This window comes from Carassius gibelio, chromosome B3 (genome assembly GCF_023724105.1).
Source record: "Carassius gibelio isolate Cgi1373 ecotype wild population from Czech Republic chromosome B3, carGib1.2-hapl.c, whole genome shotgun sequence".
Taxonomy (NCBI): Eukaryota; Metazoa; Chordata; class Actinopteri; order Cypriniformes; family Cyprinidae; genus Carassius; species Carassius gibelio.
The window spans coordinates 23,736,254-23,758,414 of NC_068398.1; the positions used below are offsets into that span (position 1 = coordinate 23,736,254).

General features: G+C 39.6%; 3 protein-coding genes across 3 annotated transcripts; all 3 read left to right on the top strand.

Moving 5' to 3' along the window:
* The first annotated feature begins 6,510 nt into the window (after positions 1–6,510).
* LOC127952382 (heat shock 70 kDa protein) lies at positions 6,511–9,209 on the top strand. The gene is made up of 2 exons (XM_052550787.1): positions 6,511–6,668; positions 7,031–9,209. The coding sequence occupies exon 2, from the start codon at positions 7,054–7,056 to the stop codon at positions 8,983–8,985; it is 1,932 nt and encodes a 643-aa protein (XP_052406747.1). The 5' UTR covers positions 6,511–6,668; positions 7,031–7,053; the 3' UTR covers positions 8,986–9,209.
* A 921-nt stretch (positions 9,210–10,130) lies between these two features.
* Positions 10,131–13,393, top strand: hsd17b1 (hydroxysteroid (17-beta) dehydrogenase 1). Its single transcript, XM_052550788.1, has 6 exons — positions 10,131–10,360; positions 10,513–10,674; positions 10,884–11,063; positions 11,861–11,954; positions 12,098–12,278; positions 13,019–13,393. The coding sequence occupies exons 1-6, from the start codon at positions 10,264–10,266 to the stop codon at positions 13,184–13,186; spliced, it is 882 nt and encodes a 293-aa protein (XP_052406748.1). The 5' UTR covers positions 10,131–10,263; the 3' UTR covers positions 13,187–13,393.
* Positions 13,394–16,095: 2,702 nt separating this feature from the next.
* si:ch73-141c7.1 (coenzyme Q-binding protein COQ10 homolog, mitochondrial) lies at positions 16,096–19,088 on the top strand. Its single transcript, XM_052549755.1, has 5 exons — positions 16,096–16,309; positions 17,181–17,339; positions 17,447–17,639; positions 17,889–17,990; positions 18,529–19,088. Exons 1-5 carry the CDS (start codon positions 16,212–16,214, stop codon positions 18,685–18,687), a joined length of 711 nt encoding a protein of 236 aa, XP_052405715.1. The 5' UTR covers positions 16,096–16,211; the 3' UTR covers positions 18,688–19,088.
* The last annotated feature ends 3,073 nt before the right edge of the window (positions 19,089–22,161 follow it).

A 22,161-nucleotide genomic window follows, 5' to 3' on the forward strand; every position in this document is an offset into this window, starting at 1 on the left:
GTGGGTTGGCTTGCAATTTAGCCCCCCCGCTCCCCTAGGCTGGGCGCAGGACAAATCCCTGTCACCCTTTGGAGCCACTTGCAGGCCTGCTCCCTGTCTAACATTGCAGGGGCATATGGTTGTTACTCCCCCGCTAACTCAGGGTAGTTTTGAGTAGTCCATTCTCAGCTCTGTATGTATCTACCTCACACCACGATGGCTCCGGTTGAGCAGGGAGTTCTAAACTACATTTCATTCCGATTTTTGAAAATGGGCTGATGGGCTGACGCCTATGCATTTAGTGGGTAGGCCTCTAATGGGGCCTCCACTAGGCAGAATGGCGTATGTTGTACTCCCCTACTATAAGGGTATTGCTATTTGCTGAGTACACTGCCTCTGGCAATGTGATTAGGTACCAGGATGCTGTAGCAACAGATTTCTGCCACGAAGGCTGCACAGTTGGGTAGTAGGCCCCAGCAGGCCTCCTTGATGGAATAGCCCTCAATAGGGCTCCTAGGCCAGCTCACCTTCGGTGGTTGGCCCTGGTAGTTCGGGCAGAAGGCTCACTGCTGATTAGTAGGCCTTAACAGGCCTCCTCTGAGGTGGGTCGCAACATTGTGGAACATACACTTGGACAAAACTATAGGAAAAGTTTTTAATAGTATGGTTCCAGCAGTGTTCGGTAAAGTAGCAGAATAGACTCACTATCAGCTAGCAGGCTCGACCAGGCCTCCCTGTTAGGCGTGTAAGGGAAACAGGTCAATTTAGCTCAAAGGGAATCATTTAAGATTTTAAAGGGAATTTGAACAGAATCACTGTTTCACGGCTGTTCACGGAGACGCGCCTGCGGTTCAGTGAACGAGCCGTTTAACATCAAATCTGCGCTGGATACTAATATCCAAACTATAGTGAAAACACTATCAATTAGCACAGTAACAAGATCGGCAGTTTAAGACATTAACTTGTAAGCACAAAACACAAGATACTTCTCTTTTCAATATGAATAAGGCTTTATTAGATAAATCTAAGACATATAAACTAATCTAACACATAAACGCACGCACACACACATTCACACAAGTTGCAGGAAGGTCGAAAGTTAGGGAAAGATGAGTTTAAGAGAATGGAAATATGGAATCCCAAGTTAACAGCAATACGTTAAATTGCATAAACATGAACAACCATCAATCACGTAATTAGCGCTCGCATTGAGTTCCTCAATGAGGTTAAAATTATATTAGATACACCAGTAAAGGTCACAGTCTGGAGGTAAAGTTACTTGCATCTCCTGTGAAGAAGGAGCCTCGGTGAAAGGGCTATCCCGAGGTCGTTGATTGGCTGGAAGTTCAGTCTCTGAAGTGACGTCTTGGGAAGCCCGTGGTTGTTGGGCGTTGGCTGAAAGTGCAGAGTCGTGTTCGCTGGTTGAAGTTGAATGGACGTTACAAAACTTAACTCAGAACACGAAACTCTCAAACGGAAAAGAAAAGAAATAAAGTTTGACGAGACTAGGTTGTGTTCCTTCTCATAGTAGCAGCAGGCAGGCACGCTGGAACCGCGCTCAAAGAACAATGATGACTACCGCATGGCTAGATGCTACAAGCTAAAGCTAGGTAGCAAAGCTACAAGCTAAAAGCTAAGAGCAGGCATGACTGATAGCACGAGCAATGCTAGAACTAAAAGCCGACATGGCTAATAGCAGCAGCTAGACTAGAACTAAAAGCCCAATTTCATGGGGTCCAAAGTATTTAAAACTTCCTTGTTGGCCACCCCTCAAATGTTGCCTTGACCAATCAGATATGGTCTTGAGTCTGGGGTATCATAAATCATTTGTTTATCTTACCAAGCATGTGGTTCTTGCCTCACAGGGTCTAATTTTGGACATGATTCCTATAACATGATTATGATATATTTTACAAATAAATGATTGTCAGGACAATATCAAGCAAGAAAATGCGATTATTTCAATACTAGACATGACTATGTATCCTATAGTTATCAAAAGACATACACAATAAGTGATAATACATGATAGTCAAATGTGTGGGTTACACGTAAATGAATATGGAGTTAAGCAATGGAATGATTCATTCATAAGTCTTTTTTGAGTTCATTCGGGTCCATATATAATGTATAAAAAGGGTTTCTTTGCCATTCTCTGGCAAAGGACTTTTCTGTGAAGACAAAGGTTTAAAGCCCTTCCCCCTTAGGAATTTCAGTCTGGTTTCACTGGCTGGGGGGGGGAGTCAATGCAAGTATTTAACTTGATCTCCTGGGTTTACATGTGATGTCCAGCGTTGCATTCCAATCACGAACAATAAATTTGACAATCTCTTCTTCGAATTAAAATTGTCAATAATTGTTCTATTGGTGTTAATGTTGAAAGCTGTTGTGTGAACAAGTTGGTTGGTTGGTTATCTTGCTTGGTTCTTGTGGCACTAGAACTGATTTATGACTTCCTGAGGAATTCAGCTCATGTTTCAATGCACACAGCTCTGATAGACTCTTTGATTTGTCTGATTTGACTCATTTCTGCTACAGCGAGTCCCCAGCAGCAGTTACATCCAGCTGATTAGACTGTTTCAGGTAGTAGGCCTCTTCAGGCCTCCCTGAAGGTGGGCTCCCACATTTTGTGGTGGTCAGGTAGTAGGCTTTACTAGGCCTCCCTGAGGGTTTAATCCCACATACTTTGGTTACTAGGTGGCAGGCCCCACAGGCCTCCCTGGAGTTGAATTCCCGCTTCTTTGAACTGTAAGGTAGTAGGCCTCATAAGGCCTCCCTGAAGGCAAAGCCCCAAAGACAGTCAACTGGACTGCCAGTCTGGCTCACTATCAGCTATGGTTTTCAGGTAGTAGGCCTCTCCAGGCCTCCCTGAAAGTAAGCTTTCCTGCACTGTGTTTATCAGGTAGTAGGCCTCACTAGGCCTCCCTGGAGTTGAGTTCCAAATGACTTTCAGTTTCCACTTAAGGTGGTTATCTGGTAACAGGTAGTAGGCCTCTCTAGGCCTCTCTGTAGGTGAACTCCCACATATTGTGGTTATCAGATAGCAGGCTTCACCAGGCCTCTCTGAAGGTGAGCTCCCACATACTGTGGTTGTCAGGTAGTAGGCTTCTCCAGGTCTCCCTGGGAGTAGTTTCACGGTGATGCTGGGTTTCGTAAGCTAGTGGCCACTTACTTTCAGTTTAGCAGTCCTTATCAGGCAGCTACCGGAGGTGAGTTTGCGCCCTGGCTCGGCTCAAGTTTTTATTCTCTGCTACGGGTTCCCTCCTGGAACCTTTTTATCCTGCTACAGCCTGGTTGCCTACCAGGTAGATCTTATGCTCCCCTCACTGAGGGTCAATGTGAGTATGTGGTCTCCTGAGTCTGGTCAGTCGGTCGTAGGCCTCTCATGAGGCCTCCCAGTTAGATCAGTCCTTAGGCCCTCACAGGCCTCCTCAGTGTTTTTTGAAACACAAACACTGGGTAGATCCGTGGATCGAGTAGAGAAACTCCCCTCGCTGGCAAGGGTTGTAAAGCACTATGCTGAGTCATACTCTCCAGGATATCCCGTCTCTGAGATCCGGGCCGAGTGGTTCACTGCCTGCTCCGCAGTTCCTCGGGCTGGATGCCTTCCTAAAGGCAAGTGTCCAGAGGCTCTGTCTTCGGACAGACAGGAAGTGGCCAGTCTGTAGTGTCTTATGTAGTGACACCAGGTCAGGCCTGCCTGGTGGCATTTCAGGTGGCACTTTCCCCTGAATAGTGACTGGCTGGGGTTCCCTCGGGTTCCCTAGCCACATTCCCTAGAAGGGACCCCTTCTAAGAAGTTGAAGTTGTGGTCCTAGGCCCTTGAGCAGGCCCAGGTAGACCTTTCACTAAACTATGTTTATGGAGGTTTTCTGTGGTATCATATAGCTTGGGCTATGACCGTAGGGAGTGCTGTCACTGACAGCCCTGTGTGACCTGAGGGTGAGTGGTTCTAGCGTTCATTGAATTGCTGGTTCTGACAGTTGTCACTGCCATTGGGCATGCACTCCCTTTAGCATGGCGGCGTGGGTATTTCGTTCCCCATAGCGTCGTTGACGTATTGTCGAAGTTCCCTTCGAAAGGGAACGTCTCAGGTTACAAATGTAACCTTGGTTCCCTGAGAACAGGGAACGAGACAATACGTCTCCCAGCCATGCCTCAGGGTCTGCCTGCCAAACAGTCCCTTCAGACGAAAGGATATTGTCATGGTTTCAAGGCGCCCTTTTTATATCCAGGTCGCACGCTCATCATTCAAGCTGATGATTCACGGCTGTCGCCGGTCAGCATGATTGCTGTGAGTTGATATTTGATTTCAGACACCTGTCACACCTGAGGCGTTCCCCATAGCTTCGTTGACGTATTGTCTCGTTCCCTGTTCTCAGGGAACCAAGGTTACATTTGTAACCTGAGACGTTTTGTTTCCAGTCAAGACTTGGAGAAACTTGTTCATGCCTGTTTATCACTAGCAGGGTGGACTATTGTAATGGGCACCTCACCGGCCTTCACAAAAAGACCATTAGACAGCTGCGGCTCATGCAAAATGCTGCTGCCAGGATTCTGACAAGAATCAGAAAATCTGAGCATATCACACCAGTCCTAAGGTCCTTAAACTGGCTCCCAGTTACATTTAGGATTGATTTTAAAGTACTTTTTCTCGTCTATAAGTAACTCAATGACCTAGGAACGAAATTCATTACAGATGTGTTCACTGAATATAAACCTGACAGACCACTCAGATCATTAGGATCGAGTCAGTTAGAAATACCAAGGGTTCACACAAAACAAGGGGAATCCACCTTTAGTTATCATGCTGCCTGCAGTTGGAATCAGCTTCCAGAAGAGATCAGATGTGCTAAAAAATTAGCCACTTTTAAATCTAGACTCAAAACTCATCTGTTTAGCTGTGCATTTATTGAATGAGCACTGTGCGATGTCCGAACTGATTGCACTGTATTTTACGTATTCATTGTATTTTGTCATCTTCTATTTGTAACTTTTGAATTCATTTTAAATAAGTAATATTTAAAATCATTTTCAAAGTTTTTAAATTGCTTGTTTTATTTTTGTGATTATATTTTTTCATTATTATTTTACTTTCTTTTATGTAAAGCACTTTAAATTACCATTGTGTATGAAAGGTGCTATATAAATAAACTTGCCTTGCTTTAGTGGAGGTGGAGGGAGAGACTTAGAGACGGAGAGAAAGTGAGATTTGTTCAAAAACATGCAGCGAAAGCAATTCATTCCAAAAAATTATTTTCTTATTTGTCTCATCTTTCCATGATTTCTAAAGAGCAGTCAAAGTATTGCTTTTTAGTCCTCCTTTCTCTTTTTTTCCCCTTTTGTTCTTATTTGATCTACATTTCTGTAGGACTGTGGGAATGAGTGATTTACAATAAAGCTACAGATGATTCTGGAACATTGGAGACTTGCACGAGTTGTCATTCTGTCCTGTTGTCAACAGAGGACACTATTTGGTGTATCTTGTAGTTTATTTTTCACATTATTATAGTTTCTCAAAAAAGAAATTGTGGCACACATGACACCTCTTATGTGTCTTAGTAACAAAACCTGACTGGATAGATGTTACCTATTAATGACGATTTAATGAATCAACAAACTGTCCTAAAGCTGTTTATAATCTAGATGTAACTGAAATAATAATTTCAGACTGACAATAATACAACTGTAAGAAAAATGGACCATAGCCTACTGTAATATATGAACAACTTTATGGGGATGGGGTCCTCTTTTAGTCAATGCATTAAATTTTACAATACACAAACACATTAAGAAAATATATAAAGATAGGCCTATACTTTCACAATCTTCACTCCCTGCAAATACAGATTATGGTTTATATTATCATTTACAGGCCTAAGAAACTTTCCCCACAGTAGGTTATAATCTAGTTAGCTACTGTAACTTCAATATTTTGAGGGTTTATCAGTTCCTGACATTTTAATAGGCTAAAAGCAAAGTTGTTGCCTTGTGAAGATTAAGCTCCACCCCAAACTAAAATAAGTATAGAGAACACAAATGTTTTATCCAACTTCAGTTTCAAGTCTAACTGTTAATGTAGATAAATACACTATATGCTTTCAGTCGACTCGCAGTCATTACTCGATTAACATAGTTTAGTTATATCTTATGGTTACAACGAAGCTCTTATATCACTTTTAACTAACTTTAAAATACATGTTTTAGATGCAAATAAAGCCTTTTGAGTTAACGCAATGCACGGATCAGACTACACAGACACATAAAAATATAAATAACTTTGCCATATTTCATGTATTTGGTAGAAGAGTGCAAAATTCAAATTTGATCGGGAAAATACATGTTTTTAGTATTCATTCATTCATTCATTCATCAAGTTCATTGTAGTTATCGTACTATCACAGGAAAATTCTGGACTCGTCCGTAAACTTCCTCTCAGCTGCTTCAGAGACAGATGACGTGCCGCCGCACGCGGCTGCTTGCTGTGTTCTGATTGGTCGGATTCACTGGACGCTTCCAGAAGTGTGTAGAGTTTGAACTGGTGCGCGCTCTGGTGTATTTAAAGAGCGAAAGAGACACCGACGACACTGAGCTGAACAGAAGCGATCTGTAAAGAGATCAGAAACAGACTGACCTGACTTTCTCCACGAAGAGGTGGAAATTCATCACAGTTAATAATCTACTCTACGGTAAGTATAGCTTTATTTTACAGTAGGGAATAAGCTAAATATATTGTGTAATTGATATGATGCATAGAATATGAGCTTATATGTAGGTAGTCTAGAGTATCCCTTAAATAAACTAGAAAAATGTATTCATTTATTGGTCATTTTTCGCAAAAAGAAAAAAATAGCAATGAACAGATTATGTTGTTGTCATTATCAGAGCACAATACATATTAGATATGTACTAGAAAAGGCTTTTCTTTCACTGTTACTGTGGGAAGTGTCATATTGACTAGAAAAAGACAGAAAGTGGCATTCGAATTTTTCTTTGCACAATAATTTGTAGCAAGTTAGATTCTGACTGTTCTTTTTTTGTGTTTTACTAGCCTACAGTTACGTCTAAACAAAGATGTCGTCTGCAAAAGGAGTTGCTATTGGGATTGACCTGGGCACCACCTACTCCTGTGTGGGGGTGTTTCAGCATGGAAAAGTAGAGATCATTGCCAACGACCAGGGAAACAGAACAACACCCAGCTATGTTGCCTTCACAGACACCGAGAGGCTCATTGGAGATGCAGCTAAAAACCAGGTGGCCATGAACCCCAACAACACCGTGTTTGACGCCAAGAGGCTGATCGGTAGAAAGTTTGAGGACCCAGTTGTGCAGTCTGATATGAAGCACTGGTCTTTCCGAGTCGTCAGCGATGGAGGGAAGCCGAAAGTTCAAGTTGAATACAAGGGAGAAAACAAGACCTTTTATCCCGAAGAGATCTCCTCCATGGTCCTGGTGAAGATGAAGGAGATTGCTGAAGCTTATCTGGGGCAGAAGGTGACAAATGCAGTTATCACAGTTCCTGCCTATTTCAATGACTCCCAGAGACAAGCGACCAAAGACGCTGGAGTGATCGCTGGACTGAATGTCCTGAGAATCATCAACGAGCCCACAGCTGCAGCCATTGCCTACGGCCTCGACAAAGGCAAAGCTTCAGAGCGCAACGTGCTGATCTTTGACCTGGGAGGAGGCACCTTTGATGTGTCCATCCTGACCATTGAAGATGGCATCTTTGAGGTGAAGGCCACGGCTGGAGACACTCATCTGGGCGGAGAGGACTTTGACAACCGCATGGTGAATCACTTTGTTGAAGAATTCAAGAGGAAGCACAAGAAGGACATCAGTCAGAACAAGAGGGCCCTGAGGAGGCTGAGGACAGCATGTGAGCGAGCCAAGAGGACCCTCTCGTCCAGCTCTCAGGCCAGCATTGAGATCGACTCACTGTACGAGGGCATCGACTTCTACACGTCCATCACCAGAGCGCGCTTTGAAGAGATGTGCTCAGACCTCTTCAGAGGAACACTGGAGCCTGTGGAAAAAGCCCTGAGAGACGCCAAGATGGACAAGTCTCAGATTCATGACATTGTGTTGGTCGGAGGATCGACAAGAATCCCAAAGATCCAGAAGCTTCTGCAGGATTTCTTCAACGGCAGAGACTTGAACAAGAGCATCAACCCAGACGAGGCAGTGGCTTATGGTGCCGCGGTCCAAGCCGCCATCCTCATGGGAGACACATCTGGAAACGTCCAGGACCTGCTGCTGCTGGATGTGGCTCCTCTGTCCCTGGGTATCGAAACCGCAGGTGGAGTCATGACGGCCCTCATCAAACGCAACACCACCATCCCCACCAAACAGACCCAGACCTTCAGCACCTACTCAGACAACCAGCCCGGCGTCCTGATCCAGGTCTACGAGGGAGAGAGGGCCATGACAAAAGACAACAACCTGCTGGGTAAATTTGAGCTGACAGGAATCCCACCTGCTCCACGTGGAGTCCCGCAGATCGAAGTCACCTTTGACATCGACGCCAACGGAATCCTAAATGTGTCGGCGGTGGACAAAAGCACCGGAAAAGAGAACAAGATCACCATCACCAATGACAAGGGCAGACTGAGTAAAGAGGAGATCGACAGGATGGTGCAGGACGCAGACAAATACAAAGCTGAAGACGATCTGCAGAGAGAGAAGATCGCTGCCAAAAACTCCCTGGAGTCCTACGCCTTCAACATGAAGAACAGTGTGGAAGATGAGAACCTGAAAGGAAAGATCAGTGAGGACGACAAGAAGAAAGTTATTGAGAAATGTAACGAGGCCGTCATCTGGCTAGAGAACAACCAGCTGGCTGATAAGGAGGAGTATGAACATCAGCTGAAGGAGCTGGAGAAGGTCTGCAACCCAGTTATCACTAAACTGTATCAGGGAGGGATGCCAGCTGGAGGCTGTGGAGCTCAGGCACGTGGAGCATCAGGGGCCGCTGCTCAGGGGCCCACTATTGAAGAGGTGGATTAAAGTTATGGACTTGTCACTTTGTCTTTCATATCTCACTAAAAAATTTGCTCAGTTGACCTTTTTATATGATATTGCTGTTTTTATGTTCCTGTTTTACTATTTAATCACAAGCCACTTTAATTTAGTCAATATGTATATACTGTAAAGATGTAAATACAAGTATGATTGTCTTCTATGGATAATGAACATTGTTAATAAACTTTTTTTAAATGACAAACATCAAATGTGTTCTTATTCAGAAAGACTGGTTACAGACTCCCAAGACAATAACAATGATGAAAACATTAAAATAAGTTTATAGTTTGGCAGAAATAATTTTATGACAGTTATCCTAGTTTAGAGGGACTATAGTGAGTCAATTCATTATACAGTCATGAAGGTGAGTAGATATTTTACTGGAAAGTGTGACAACATCACGTGACATGAAGCCACAGTCAACATTCCCATACAACACTCTTAAAAATAAAGGTGCTTAAAAGGTTCTTCACAGCGATGCCATAGAAAAAACATTTTTGGTTCCACAAAGAACCCTCAGTCAAAGTTCTTTAAAGAACCATGTCTTTTTTTACCTTTTGTATTCTGTAGAACCTTTCACCACAAAGAACCTTTTGTGAAAGGTTCTACAGATATTAAAGGTTCTTTATGGAACCATTTGGACAAAAAGGTTGGTTCTTCTCTGGCATTGTGAAGCACCTTTATTTATAGTGAAGGGGACAGCACAGATGTTCAGCTTTGTCATTCTCACCAAAGAAAAGTCTATCAAGTCTTAAAATATTTTATATATTGAAGGTCAACACCTTGTGACATTAACTTTCTTTTGTAAAATATTGATTAGCTTTTATCAAAGCATTTTCCAAGCAGAATAGGAAAAGGGATTATTTCTATAGGTGTTGCCCCCGACAAATAGTTTCCACTCACTTATTACTTAAAATTTTTTGTTTTTAATAAAGCTTATACCATGTTTTTATGGCATCACAAGAGCTTTCCCAATTCCCTAATTCCCAAGTCATTTTAAATCATTTCGTAAACATTTCTTCAGTTTAATATTCAGCACAGCTGTTGACATGTACTGTGTGCCAGTTTGAAGTTGCACCTGCTGAAAAAAAATGAGTGTGAAATAAGATTGTTTTCACCAAGCTGTCCTTGTGATAGCAGAGAAAACTAAAACACTTGAATCAGAGACACAGCAGTTAGACGGACCACATAACTTCAACCTCAGAGCACCACTGCAGCACTCGTCTCGTTTGTGTTGTGGACCGTTTGTGTTTTATTGCACAAATGGAGCAGAAAGTTGTTCTCATTACTGGATGTTCATCAGGGATTGGACTCAGCCTGGCTGTGCATCTCGCATCAAATCTATCAAAAGCCTACAAAGGTAAATAATAAAACAATACATTTGTATTTTTCTTTTTAATTTACTCAGAGTTTATATTTACGTATGTCTGTCTGAAAAATAGAGTTAACGTTATTGAAAAGTCTACCTTGTATATTGTTATAATCACTGCATGAATGACTATTAATGTTTAGTCTACGCTACCATGCGGAACCTGGACAAAAAGCAGCGGCTGATGGAGAGTGTGAGAGGACTGCATAAAGACACTATGGCCATACTACAGATGGATGTGACCGACCAGCAGTCTATACTTGACGCTAAAAGAAACATTACAGAGGGCAGAATTGACATACTAGGTAAGAGAAAGACATTCTGACATTCAAAGGGAAGAGTTTGTTTAAATGTAAGGTTTAAAGCCCAAATGTACCGGCATCCTTGAAATGAACCACTAAAATATAAAATATGTTTAAAATTAAAATATAAAATTTAAAAAGTATATACATCACTGTTTTTACCAAAGGGATCAATTATTTCATGAATTCCCTCCTCAACATCTTTGTGTTAGTTTGTAATGCAGGTGTAGGTCTGATGGGTCCTCTAGAAGCCCAATCACTGGACGCTATACATGCAGTCCTGGACGTCAATCTGATGGGCACTCTCCGCACCATACAGACCTTCCTTCCAGACATGAAGAGAAAGAGACATGGACGTATCCTTGTGACCGGCAGCATGGGAGGACTCCAGGGTTAGTGGGGGTGGAGGGAGAGACTCAAAGACAGACAGAAAGAAAGTGAGATTTTTCACAAAAACATACAGTGAAGCCATTTATTCAAAAAATAATTTTCTTAATCAGTATTTGTCAGTTTGTTCTGTATAAAGTGCTGTATGAATAAATGTTCATTGAAAATGAAAAAAGATAAGGTTCAATATCCAGTGAAAATAATATGTGCACAACTACATTTGCATAAGCAAATAGAATCATTTTGCATATTAAATATTCCATAATGATCTTGTCTTTTCATTTCTAAAGAACACAGAGACACATTTATTTATATAGTGCTTTATATGACGCAGACTGACAAATCAGCTTCACAGTAATAACAGGGAAAATAAAATCATAGATGTTGTAGAATTCATCAGTTATAAAGCAAATTCAATGTCAGATGTAAAGCAGCTCTACAGAAGGCAATGGTGTCATTATTTTCTGATCAGTGTTGATTAGTTTCATAAGTTTCAATGTCACAGAGTTAATGTCATTGTCCAGATTAAAAAACACAAGTTCAATTTGCACAAGAAACAACTACAAAATATGTGTAAAATAATTAAAACACTTAAATGTTTACAAAAACACTTATTTTCAGAGAATATATCTATTAAAGTAAAGGTATTTTTCCTTACACTATTGGCACCCCCCCCCCCCCCTCTTTTAAGTTTAAGATTGCATGCAACAAGAAATAAAATTGAATTAATAAATAAATGTGTGAATGAATGAATGAATGAATGAATGAATGAATAAATAAATGTTCTTTGTCTGAAACTCAGGACTACCATTCAATGAGGTCTACTGTGCTAGCAAATTTGCAGTAGAGGGTGCTTGTGAGAGCCTGGCTATACTGCTCCAGCACTTCAATATCCAGTGAGTATTAAATGTGCACAACTACATTTGCATAAGCAAATAAAACCATTTTGCTTATTATATGTTCCAAAAATGACCCTCAGATAAATTGCTCAGGTACCCCTACACTATCCTAAATCCATTGCATCTCTCCCATGCTGCAGTGTGAGCCTGATTGAATGCGGACCAGTCAACACAGACTTCCTGATGAACCTGAAGAGGACTGAGCCCAGCGAGGAAGCGCTGGAGGTTGACCCGCACACACGCAGCCTGTATGATCAGTTCCTGCAGCACTGTCAGACTGTGTTCCAGAACGCAGCTCAGGACACCGACGACATCATACAGGTACTAATAATTGCTAGAATATTTTGTTATTTTTTGTTAATAAGGAATCTGTGTTTTGGGAATTGATTTTAATATTGTTTTTACTTTTAAGTAAAACGGTCAAATTAGACCCTTGGGGTAACTAAAGAATTGGAAAGAAGAGTGATATGTTGTTATAGTGTGAAACTTAGAATATATAAATGACTATTGATATTACTATTATTTATCCATCTACATACAAATGTTGAGATTCAGATGTGTCTGTATCTATATTTCTACAGTATCTATGTAGAAAATATTGTTATATGTGACCCTGGACCACAAACCACTGGGGTATATTTTAGCAATAGCCAAAAAAACATTGTATGAGTCAAAATTATAGATTTTTCTTTTATGCCAAAAATCATTAGGATATTAAGTAAGGATAATGTTTTATGAAGATATTTTGTAAATTTCCTATCGTAAATATATCGGAACTTATTTTTTGATTAGTAATATGCATTACTAAGAATTAATTTGGACAACTTTAAAGTAGATTTTCTCAATATTTAGATTTTTTGATGTTCCAGATTTTCAAAGATAGTTTCAAATATTGTCCGATCCTAACAAACCATACATCAATGCAAAGCTTATTTATTCACCTTTCAGATGATGTATAAATCTAAATTAAGACTGGTTTTGTGGTCCAGGGTCACATATAAGGTATTCTATACTAGATATATACCATGGCCATTTTAGCATGTTCTTGTCTCTATTGGTAGGTGTATATGGAGGCAATCGAGGCCCAGACTCCATTTCTCAGATATTACACTAACAGAGCCCTGCTTCCCATGAGCAGCCTCAAACTCACCTCCATGGATGGCTCTCAGTACATCCGAGCAATGAGCAAACTCATCTTTTCTGCACCCGATACAGATCCACAGATATGATGCTTTTACGTAAGATTCTTTTCATAAGCCCTGTGGTATGAAACACGCTATATTTACAATTTCTAAATGCTGACATATTAAGCTTTCAGCTGAAACTAGTACTGCAGTGTTTCTAATGGCACTTTATGCTAGTATCACTAACATACTCCTATTAACTCTGATATGTACAACACAGAACCGGTGAAAATAAAGTCTTTGTGTATTTCGTCCACTAGTCTGTGTTCTTCTGTACTCAACAGTGTTGAACTCTGTGCAGAATTTCATCTCTGTCTCTCTCGCACAAGACCACCATCAGTGTTTCACATTTTTCTTCATTTGTTTACTAGAACATTGAGGCCAGAGCACACCAAACGTACACAAGGTCATTATTTTGCTCTATTTTGTGAGTGTTTCATTCAAGGACACTGTGAACTGGATCACATGCCAATGTCACCGATGCGTTGCCCAGCATATCACAGGTTTCATTCTTACAGTTCTTACAGTTTCATTCTGGTATTTATAGATCTACAGCCTATATATATATATATATATATATATATATATATATATATATATATATATATATATATACAAAAAGAAATATGTGTCAGTTATGTGATCATTTGGAAAAGGAAACAGGAAGTTACAATTCCTTAGCCCTGTTATTTCACACTACAGTACAGTGCCCAGAAGACAGCAGAGATTGTTCATTGACAGAGTGCAAAAACACACACACATTGACGTAGTAATTTGCGTATTCTGACGGTGTCCGGTCTAAGTTGAGGACTCTGATCAGGGACTATTGAAGAGGATTAGGTCTAACACGAGAGATTTTGGTGAGACAGTCACATAACCAACTTAAGCCACTTAATGCAAGGACCATCCATTGCAATGCATGTGGTTCTAGTTCTTGGGTCTGAATTAAATTAAAAAGTCATAATATATCTAGTTTCAGTTACCAACAGAACACAATGTACTGTCTTGGTCTTGTAAAAAAACAAGATTATATCTGACACTGTGAAACTGTAACTGGGCCATTTTTGCATCTGTTTGTTCTTTACTCTTAAAAATAAAGGTTCCAGAAGTGAATTTTTTAGAGTAATGCAAACCCATTTTTGGTTCCCCAAAGAACGCCACAGTGAATAGTTCTTAAAAGAAACATATTTTTCTTAGTGTGAGGAATAGACTATTTTATTAATCTAAAGAACCTTTTTTCCACAATAAGGAACGTTTTGTACAATAGTGAAGGTTCCATGATTGTCAAAGATTCTTAATGGAACCATCATTGCCAATAAAGAACCTTTATAGAACTAGTGTTGAGCATGTCTTAGACATACAGTAAAGTATTTAAATGTGTCTTTGTGCACTGATCAAAGCCAAATATTTAAAATGATCAGGTGTGTATAGCATTCATTGCTGACATAACTCTTTGTAGTGTATCACATGCAATTGTTGCTGTCTACACTAGGCTGATATATGTGTTTGCCATGTGTACCCCAGCGCCAACTCACCTGAAACTGTGGACTTTGATCTGACTGCGAGAATCCACATTTTCTACATCAACACTGTTCTTGCAACGTCATGGCAGATGTTCCAGTTATTACACAACAGAAATGAGCTGCACTTTGCAGTTCTGTACTGAATGAAAAGTTAACATTTAAGCCCCTCTCCGGCATCACCTTAATTCCAGCAGCCAATCACTGCAGTGACTCACTGACTCTGCCTTATCTGGATTATTCCTGCTCCACTTTATGGGTTAATGACAAGTTGGGTCAGGCTCGGACAGAAGCGCAAGATTCCTCTGTTCCAGACGTTTAGCATTTATGTTAACAACACATGCACATCAAAGATAATACATTAATTTAATCTAATGTTCAGGGCAAATGGCAGGGCATCTTTTTAAGTTAAACAATCACTCATATTCACACAATAGATTAATAAAAAAAAATCTTAAAGGCTGAAATCATTTAAATAAAGAGTGTAGGATGTATTTTGTCATAATCTATTAATAGATTAATATAAATTGATAGTAAACAGTATATTTTGTTTTATAATTTAAGAACAAATCAAAAGATAGTGTGGCATGACCTATCATCAGGAAGTAACATTGTTGACTCTCATGACTCTGAACATCATTGCTTTATTATTATTATTTTTACAAAAGAAATATATAAAATTTTGACTTTTTACACATGAAAGCTTATTTGTTTATCTCAAATAGAGTAACCTTAACTCTTTGTACATACATGTATGTACATGGTGCAAATGGTGGTTTTTCGGTATATCGTTTTTTTCCCCCTTAAAGAAAAGAAAAGAAAAGAAAACTCTTTGTGTACACAAAAGCAGTTGTCAGGGGCCAGGAGCCAGGGACCCCAGCAAACATCCTTGGGGGTCTCAGAGACAGAGTGACTTACCGTAAATTATTTTAAGTTGGCAAATTAAAATAGCTTTTCTACGCTGCAGTGGAATATATGTATGTGGGGAAAAATGTAGGCCTAGTTTATTAACTTTTTCAGCAATTGGTTCACATCATGTTCTTGGAAAACCTGGATATGAGGTAGCCTAAAAGTAAAAGTGTGATTTATTGGTCTCATACGCCTACCGGGTTTTGATATATATTTTTTCCCTCTGCTAAACTCTATAATGGGTAGAAATCCTCATCTTTAAGCCTTGTTCACTAAATCATAAACAAATGAAAAAGAAATTGGGCTTCCTAATATTGTTGTAAACAATGGCGGGGGGCTTGAAATTGAAAAGAATGAGAACCACTGCAGTCAAGCACATAATTCTCCTTGTCCCAGACAGTGAGTGACGCGCCAGAGTGAACCCCCTGAAGGTGAATGACTTGACGAGCGCCTGCACCTGTGAGAGCGGCTCAGCTCCGCCCCCCAGGCGCGTCACCGCACAGCTCCGCTCTTAACAGCAGAGCGACTCCACTGCCGCGCAGTTCCAGCGGGACAACTTCATACAGCCACTGACACAGTTATCATTGTGCAGGGTTTTTTTCTGAAAAGCTCCAGTGATTTTAAAGCTTCCAATAGCACAAATGGCAAAGAAGGCCACTTCGCTTTTAGTCCGGGCTCTGGAGATGTCAGAAAGACAGTCGTGCGATGTCATGAGGAGAAACTCCAACTGCACCATCAGGTAAAACCGCATCTCTCAGCCTCTAACGATACTAGATATTGATAAACGGATATCTACCAATGAGAGAAAGAGAGATAGAGAGAGAGAGAGATCCCTTCTGTTAATAAATCATTAGTCGAAATAATTAAATTATTAAGGCTGTTAAACCTGAACAAACCACGGCACGAAATGCGTACTGACTAGTTCAGAAAACGGCCGGATGCTTTTAGTTTCATTTTAATTTAGTTTAACTGTATCCTAAATGAATAACGTTACATGCGTCCAGTGTTTATGTGAAATGGTTGCAATGGTGAAAAGCTGCTGAATTGAGCGACTGGGTTGCAGGTATTTGTGATTAGGGTAGGAATGTTGAACAAAGCAGAGGAGCAGCTAGTGCTGGTGTAAAATAACTCCCTCGGAGTCACGAGACAGTGAAACTGAAAGAGCTGTTGTCAGCGGAGAGTACCGAGAGTGACAGAGCTGTCAAATATCCACGATGCTATAACGTAACGTTTTTATCCAGTAAATTATTTTGTATTTAAAAGATTTAAAATATTCGAATTAATATTTTTTTAAATCCGGATCGGAAGTGTAGCGAGTGCATCATTTGAATAATGATGCTTCTGGCAGTGTGCCATGCAGCGGGGAAACGGGTAGACCTGTATCGATCGCCTGCTCTTTACTGTTTACTAGTACGTCATTCTCCCGGGTTAAACACAGATATTTCTGAAAAAACACTGCTTCACATCGATGTATTTATTTTTTATTTTTTACATGCAAGTTGCATGATCCCGCCCATTAGAGACACATGACAATACTATGAATGTAAAATACAGGTATTCTGCTTTTGTCAGTTAATAACAACTTCTGTTTCTATTTTCTTGTTTTTTAGACATTTGAGCTCATGTGGTATCTTAGCTTCAAGGCGAGGAAGCTTAGGCCTACCTCCTCCTCCAGCATCTTGTCAGATGGTGCCCATCCGGAGCTTCATGAACTTGTCAGTCCCTCTCATAGCGCGGAGAATGGAGTACTCAGAGAGCCGAAGCATTGGGTACGCACACACCACTGTGACATGAAAACCATAACATCCTCACCTTAACTACAAGTTAACTCTCATTTAGCAATATCCTTGTTGACACAAGTTGATTTTCCCTCTAGTTACTCAGCCGAGCAGATGTACAACATTGTTGCCGGTGTGGACCAGTACCAGAAATTTGTGCCTTGGTGCAAGAAGTCAAAGGTAACGAAGGGGCGGAATGGGAACATGACAGCTCAGCTTGAAATCGGGTTCCCGCCAATCATCGAACGCTACACCTCTGAGGTCACAGTCATCCCGAACCACCAAGTCCGAGTGAGTCTAAAAAAAACTATTGGTAAATTAGACAACAGTTTCAACTGGGAATGCTAGAGATTATTCTTGTTTTAACAAAAAGAGGTTGTGGTTTTTAAGAGTTTTGAACTAGATTCATGTAGATTAAGTAGTACTGATTTGATGTTTGTCCTTAGCCTTCAACGTGTCCTTGCATCGTAGGATCAGCTTACATATTGGCCTAGTAAGCTGTCAGCGGCTGTCTGTCTGAAGTATGTGCTTGTGTTTCAGGCGGTGTGTACAGACGGGATGCTCTTCAATCACCTTGAGACACTGTGGCGATTTACTCCTGGAGATGCAGGCCAGGTCGAATCCTGCAATCTAGAGTTCTTTGTAAGTTGTGCAACTGGCAAATACAGAGACATGCACTTACAGAGACCCGCACACACTATTACGGTCTACATTCTTCACTTTGACCCTTCTTTTACTCCTGTTCTTCCTCTTTGGTGGGTTAATCCCATAACTCCAGTTCAAAGCGGGCAGATGTATTAGACCAGATTAGTGCTATTTATACCACATGTGAGTTGCCTTTCCGGTTCTGCTTAAATAGCCAGTAACGAAGACAGGCATGTTAACTATGCCTTTGCTGGAGGGAACTGTATGACCTAAATGTCACCAGATTAGACATGGTGCGATGGACATCACAGGATGGAGACAGGGATTTTGGGAGATTAAGGACCCATTGATTAAAAAGAATGAAGACTAAAACATGAATGAATGTTAGCACAAATGTTAACAAAGCCCTCGGGAAAACCTCAATTGAATTTTAGCATCAAAGCTCATTATTTTAAATCACACAGTAAATAAATAAGCTAACCTTTTGGTTAAAATATGTTCTAATTTGACCTTTATCTGTGTTTTCCCTCTCTAGGTGTCATTTGAGTTCAAATCTTTGCTCCACTCACAATTAGCGACAGTATTTTTTGATGAGGTGGTCAAGCAGATGGTCAACGCTTTCGAGAAGCAAGCAACCAAACTTTATGGCACCGGTGTTCATCAACAGAAGTCTTCACTCAGAAGAGCAACTTAAGAGCAATGTTAAAATGGACACAAGGACTTACTGAACCACAAACACTGTTAAAATGTTCTGGAGAAGAACAGCTCCTCTTTTTTAATCCAGTTTGTTGGATTTTGGACTTTTAATGCCAGCAAAAATTTTAGCTGGAAACAAATTGAGAAGCCTATTTATTTAAACCAAAACAGATATAATTTATTGTGATGAGTGTATGTGTGTATAATTTATATATCATCTTTGGAGTGAACGAGGAAGATGACTGCAGTAAAATGTGTTGAGGATGGATGCTTTTTCATATTTATGATCTTATATTCACAAAGTTGACCAAAGGGAAACAAAATCATCTGCTAATTATTTTTGAGTGCAAATTTTTTTCCACTTTTTTTTTTTTTTGTAATAAAACAATATTTTCTTAATACTGTTTTTGTCATGATTTGTCAGAACCACCCAACACTAATCATCCAAACTTCAGTTCTTTAAAGAAAAAAAAAAAAAACCTTGAGAAACAAACTTGACCAAAAATGAACAAAATTTTAAGCACAGGTCATTTCTGTAATACGTTAATTTTAAAACTCTGGTTGTCTTCAAAAACGTTGCAACACATTCATATATGAAGCACTTTATATTCTTTTGTGAGGTGTGTCCTTTCTTTCTTTCAGGTTATGTCACTTGCTGGTATTTCTTCAGTATCATCCACAGTCACAATATGCCAAAATCTTCAGTCTTGCAAATGATCTGAAATGCTTCTTACATTTTGATGAGAGTAACTATTTTACATGTAAAATTGGCATTATGTGTAAGAGCCTCACAGTATCACATTCAAAATGCACTTCAGTGTGAAGTCTTGAAGGTGGTCCAAGAAACTCACATGATTTCTTGATCACTTACATAAACCACGGCTGCCAGCAGAGACCACACCCCTTTCTGTCTAAACAGCCAATTCCTTCCTGTTTCTTCAGTGCTGGCCGATCACAGATTAGCAGAGAGCACCTCCTTAAAACGGCAGCAGTGAGAATATTTTCTTACACACACCCTGACAGCAAATGTGTCCAACAAGATCCAGGTCTATATATACATCGCATTGTAACTCAATGCGTTTCTAACTATAGATCTAGTTATGTTCTCTGCAGACTCCTTAGTTACAAGATAAATCAGCCTATATAACTTATTTGTCCTGTACTCCAAAATGGCATAATATTGCACAAAGATCACAAAAGAAATACTGTATTTAATGTTTATATTGGATTCATATCATGTGGCATCCCAGGATGCTGTCTGGCACAGCTGATAGCTGATCATAGCTGGGCATTTTTCTCTGTGTGGTTAAAGTGTCATCGACATATTCAACCATTCCAGATTGTGTGAAGTAAATATAATTTCTTATCAGTTTTTTTTAAACTAGATCTTTACACTTTCTGAAGAAAATGTTAGGCTGATGATACATGACACACGGGGCAACTTTTTGAGCAATGTTAATGATACAGTGTCCATGACTGATCTAAAGCATCCAGGTAGAAATTTGTTACCTATTCTCAGATAGGTATATGACAATGTACCTCATATAGTATGACAAAGATGATTATGGAGCTAATATTCTGAGAAAAACAAACAAACAAACAAACACCTGTTTTATTCAGAGGGCCATACTGAGAAAACGTGTAATTTGCAATTGATGATATTTATATGACCAATATAATAGATAAAATATAATATAATACAATTCTGACAGCTTGCAATGAAATATATATTTATAACAATAGACAAAAAAAGTGTATATAGATATCAGCTTTCACTTTACATCTCCCAGTAATTTTTCTTAGCAGTGTTCATAAAACATTTAAATACCATCTTACATTGAGCTTTTTGTTTTCTTTGGGGCAAAACATAATGCAATGCAATACAATGATGTTCCCAGAAACGTAATAAGGATATCATTATAATATTCCACATGACATCAGTGGTCCAACCATAATTTTTATGAAGCTACGAGAACGATTTTTGTGTGCAAAGAAAAAAATAATAATACAACAATTCTTCTCCTCTGAGCTACCGTCTTCCTCCATTATTAAGAGTGTAATTATGCACTGGGCTTTGTTTATGAGCAGAGGACCGCATGCACATGTCCTGATACTCTCCATAATAGTGGCAGACAGGATGAACAGGAGAATAATTGTTGAATGTATTATTATTTTTGTTTTCTTTGTGCAGAGAAAGTATTCTTGCAGCTTCATAACATTAGTGTTGGGACACTGATGTCACATGAACTTTTTTTTTTTTACCAATGATCTACATTTCCGGGCATTGAACATGCCAGTTGCATTGCTGTCTATGCAGGGTGATCAGAAAGCTCTTGGATCTCATCAAAAACGTCTTAATTTGTGTTCCAGAGATGAACAAACGGCTTATGGTTTGGAAAGACATGAGGCAGAGTAATTATTGACAGAATTTTCATTTTTGGGTGAACTATCCCTTTCAATTTGCTATCAGACTGGCATGTCACCAGAGTTTCCAGCAAAGTTTAAAATAAATAAAGATCTTATTTAATGAATATAGAGGTCATACAATAAAAAAAAAAATTGTGCATGCTTTCAATTTATTTCAAGATTTTAAAAAAAAAACAGACTTTGAAGCATATAAATCTTTCATTCTATTGCTTGTCTTTAAGGTGACAAAAGAAAAACACTTAAACACTGATTTCAGATGTTTGATGCATTTCCAACTACAATGTATTTTTGCATACACATGAAGTAATATGTTTGCAGGCACAGCATCTTTGAATCTGCTCACACACACAGCTCACTTAGCATGCTAGGTGTCTTTATACAATCCCCAGGGTTCATAATCTCTACCCGAGGCCAACATTTGATCCTATTTTGGGCTTGTCCTAGGGTAGACTGAGTGTGCTCATCATGTTCGTGGCCTTAGATAGTTGCAGGTGGACAGTGTACCCTGATCCTGTGACATGCAAGGACAGATGCACTGACTGCACGTCTCACTCTGCTCTGAACACATTCTCCCTCTCAAGGCCGACCCAGGCTCTGGTGGTGCCCTAGGCCAGATTTGAGATTTTGACACCTCCCACCAAAACAAATTCTGAAAATGCAGATTTCTCAAAACATTACTATAACATAACACAAAATAACATAACATAAATACTGACCATTAGGCTATTAACATAAATTAGTAGTAAATAAATTGTGATAATATGCAAATAAACGATGTTGAAGCGCCTTCAACATCTGTTAAAATAGCCTAATGAAGAGACATGAGCTACTCCAACAACAACTACAGTGACAACTTATAGGTTTATAAATAAAAAAAAAAAAACATAAGACAATTGAGCAATATTAAATGCCTAAATTAGTCTAACAGACAACAAAAGCAAAATAAAGGCTACATTTTGTAATTTATTGTGGATGTTATCCAGTCTAATTAGCATAACCATACCTTTCATTTTAGTTTTGTGCATCCAGAAGAAAATGACATATA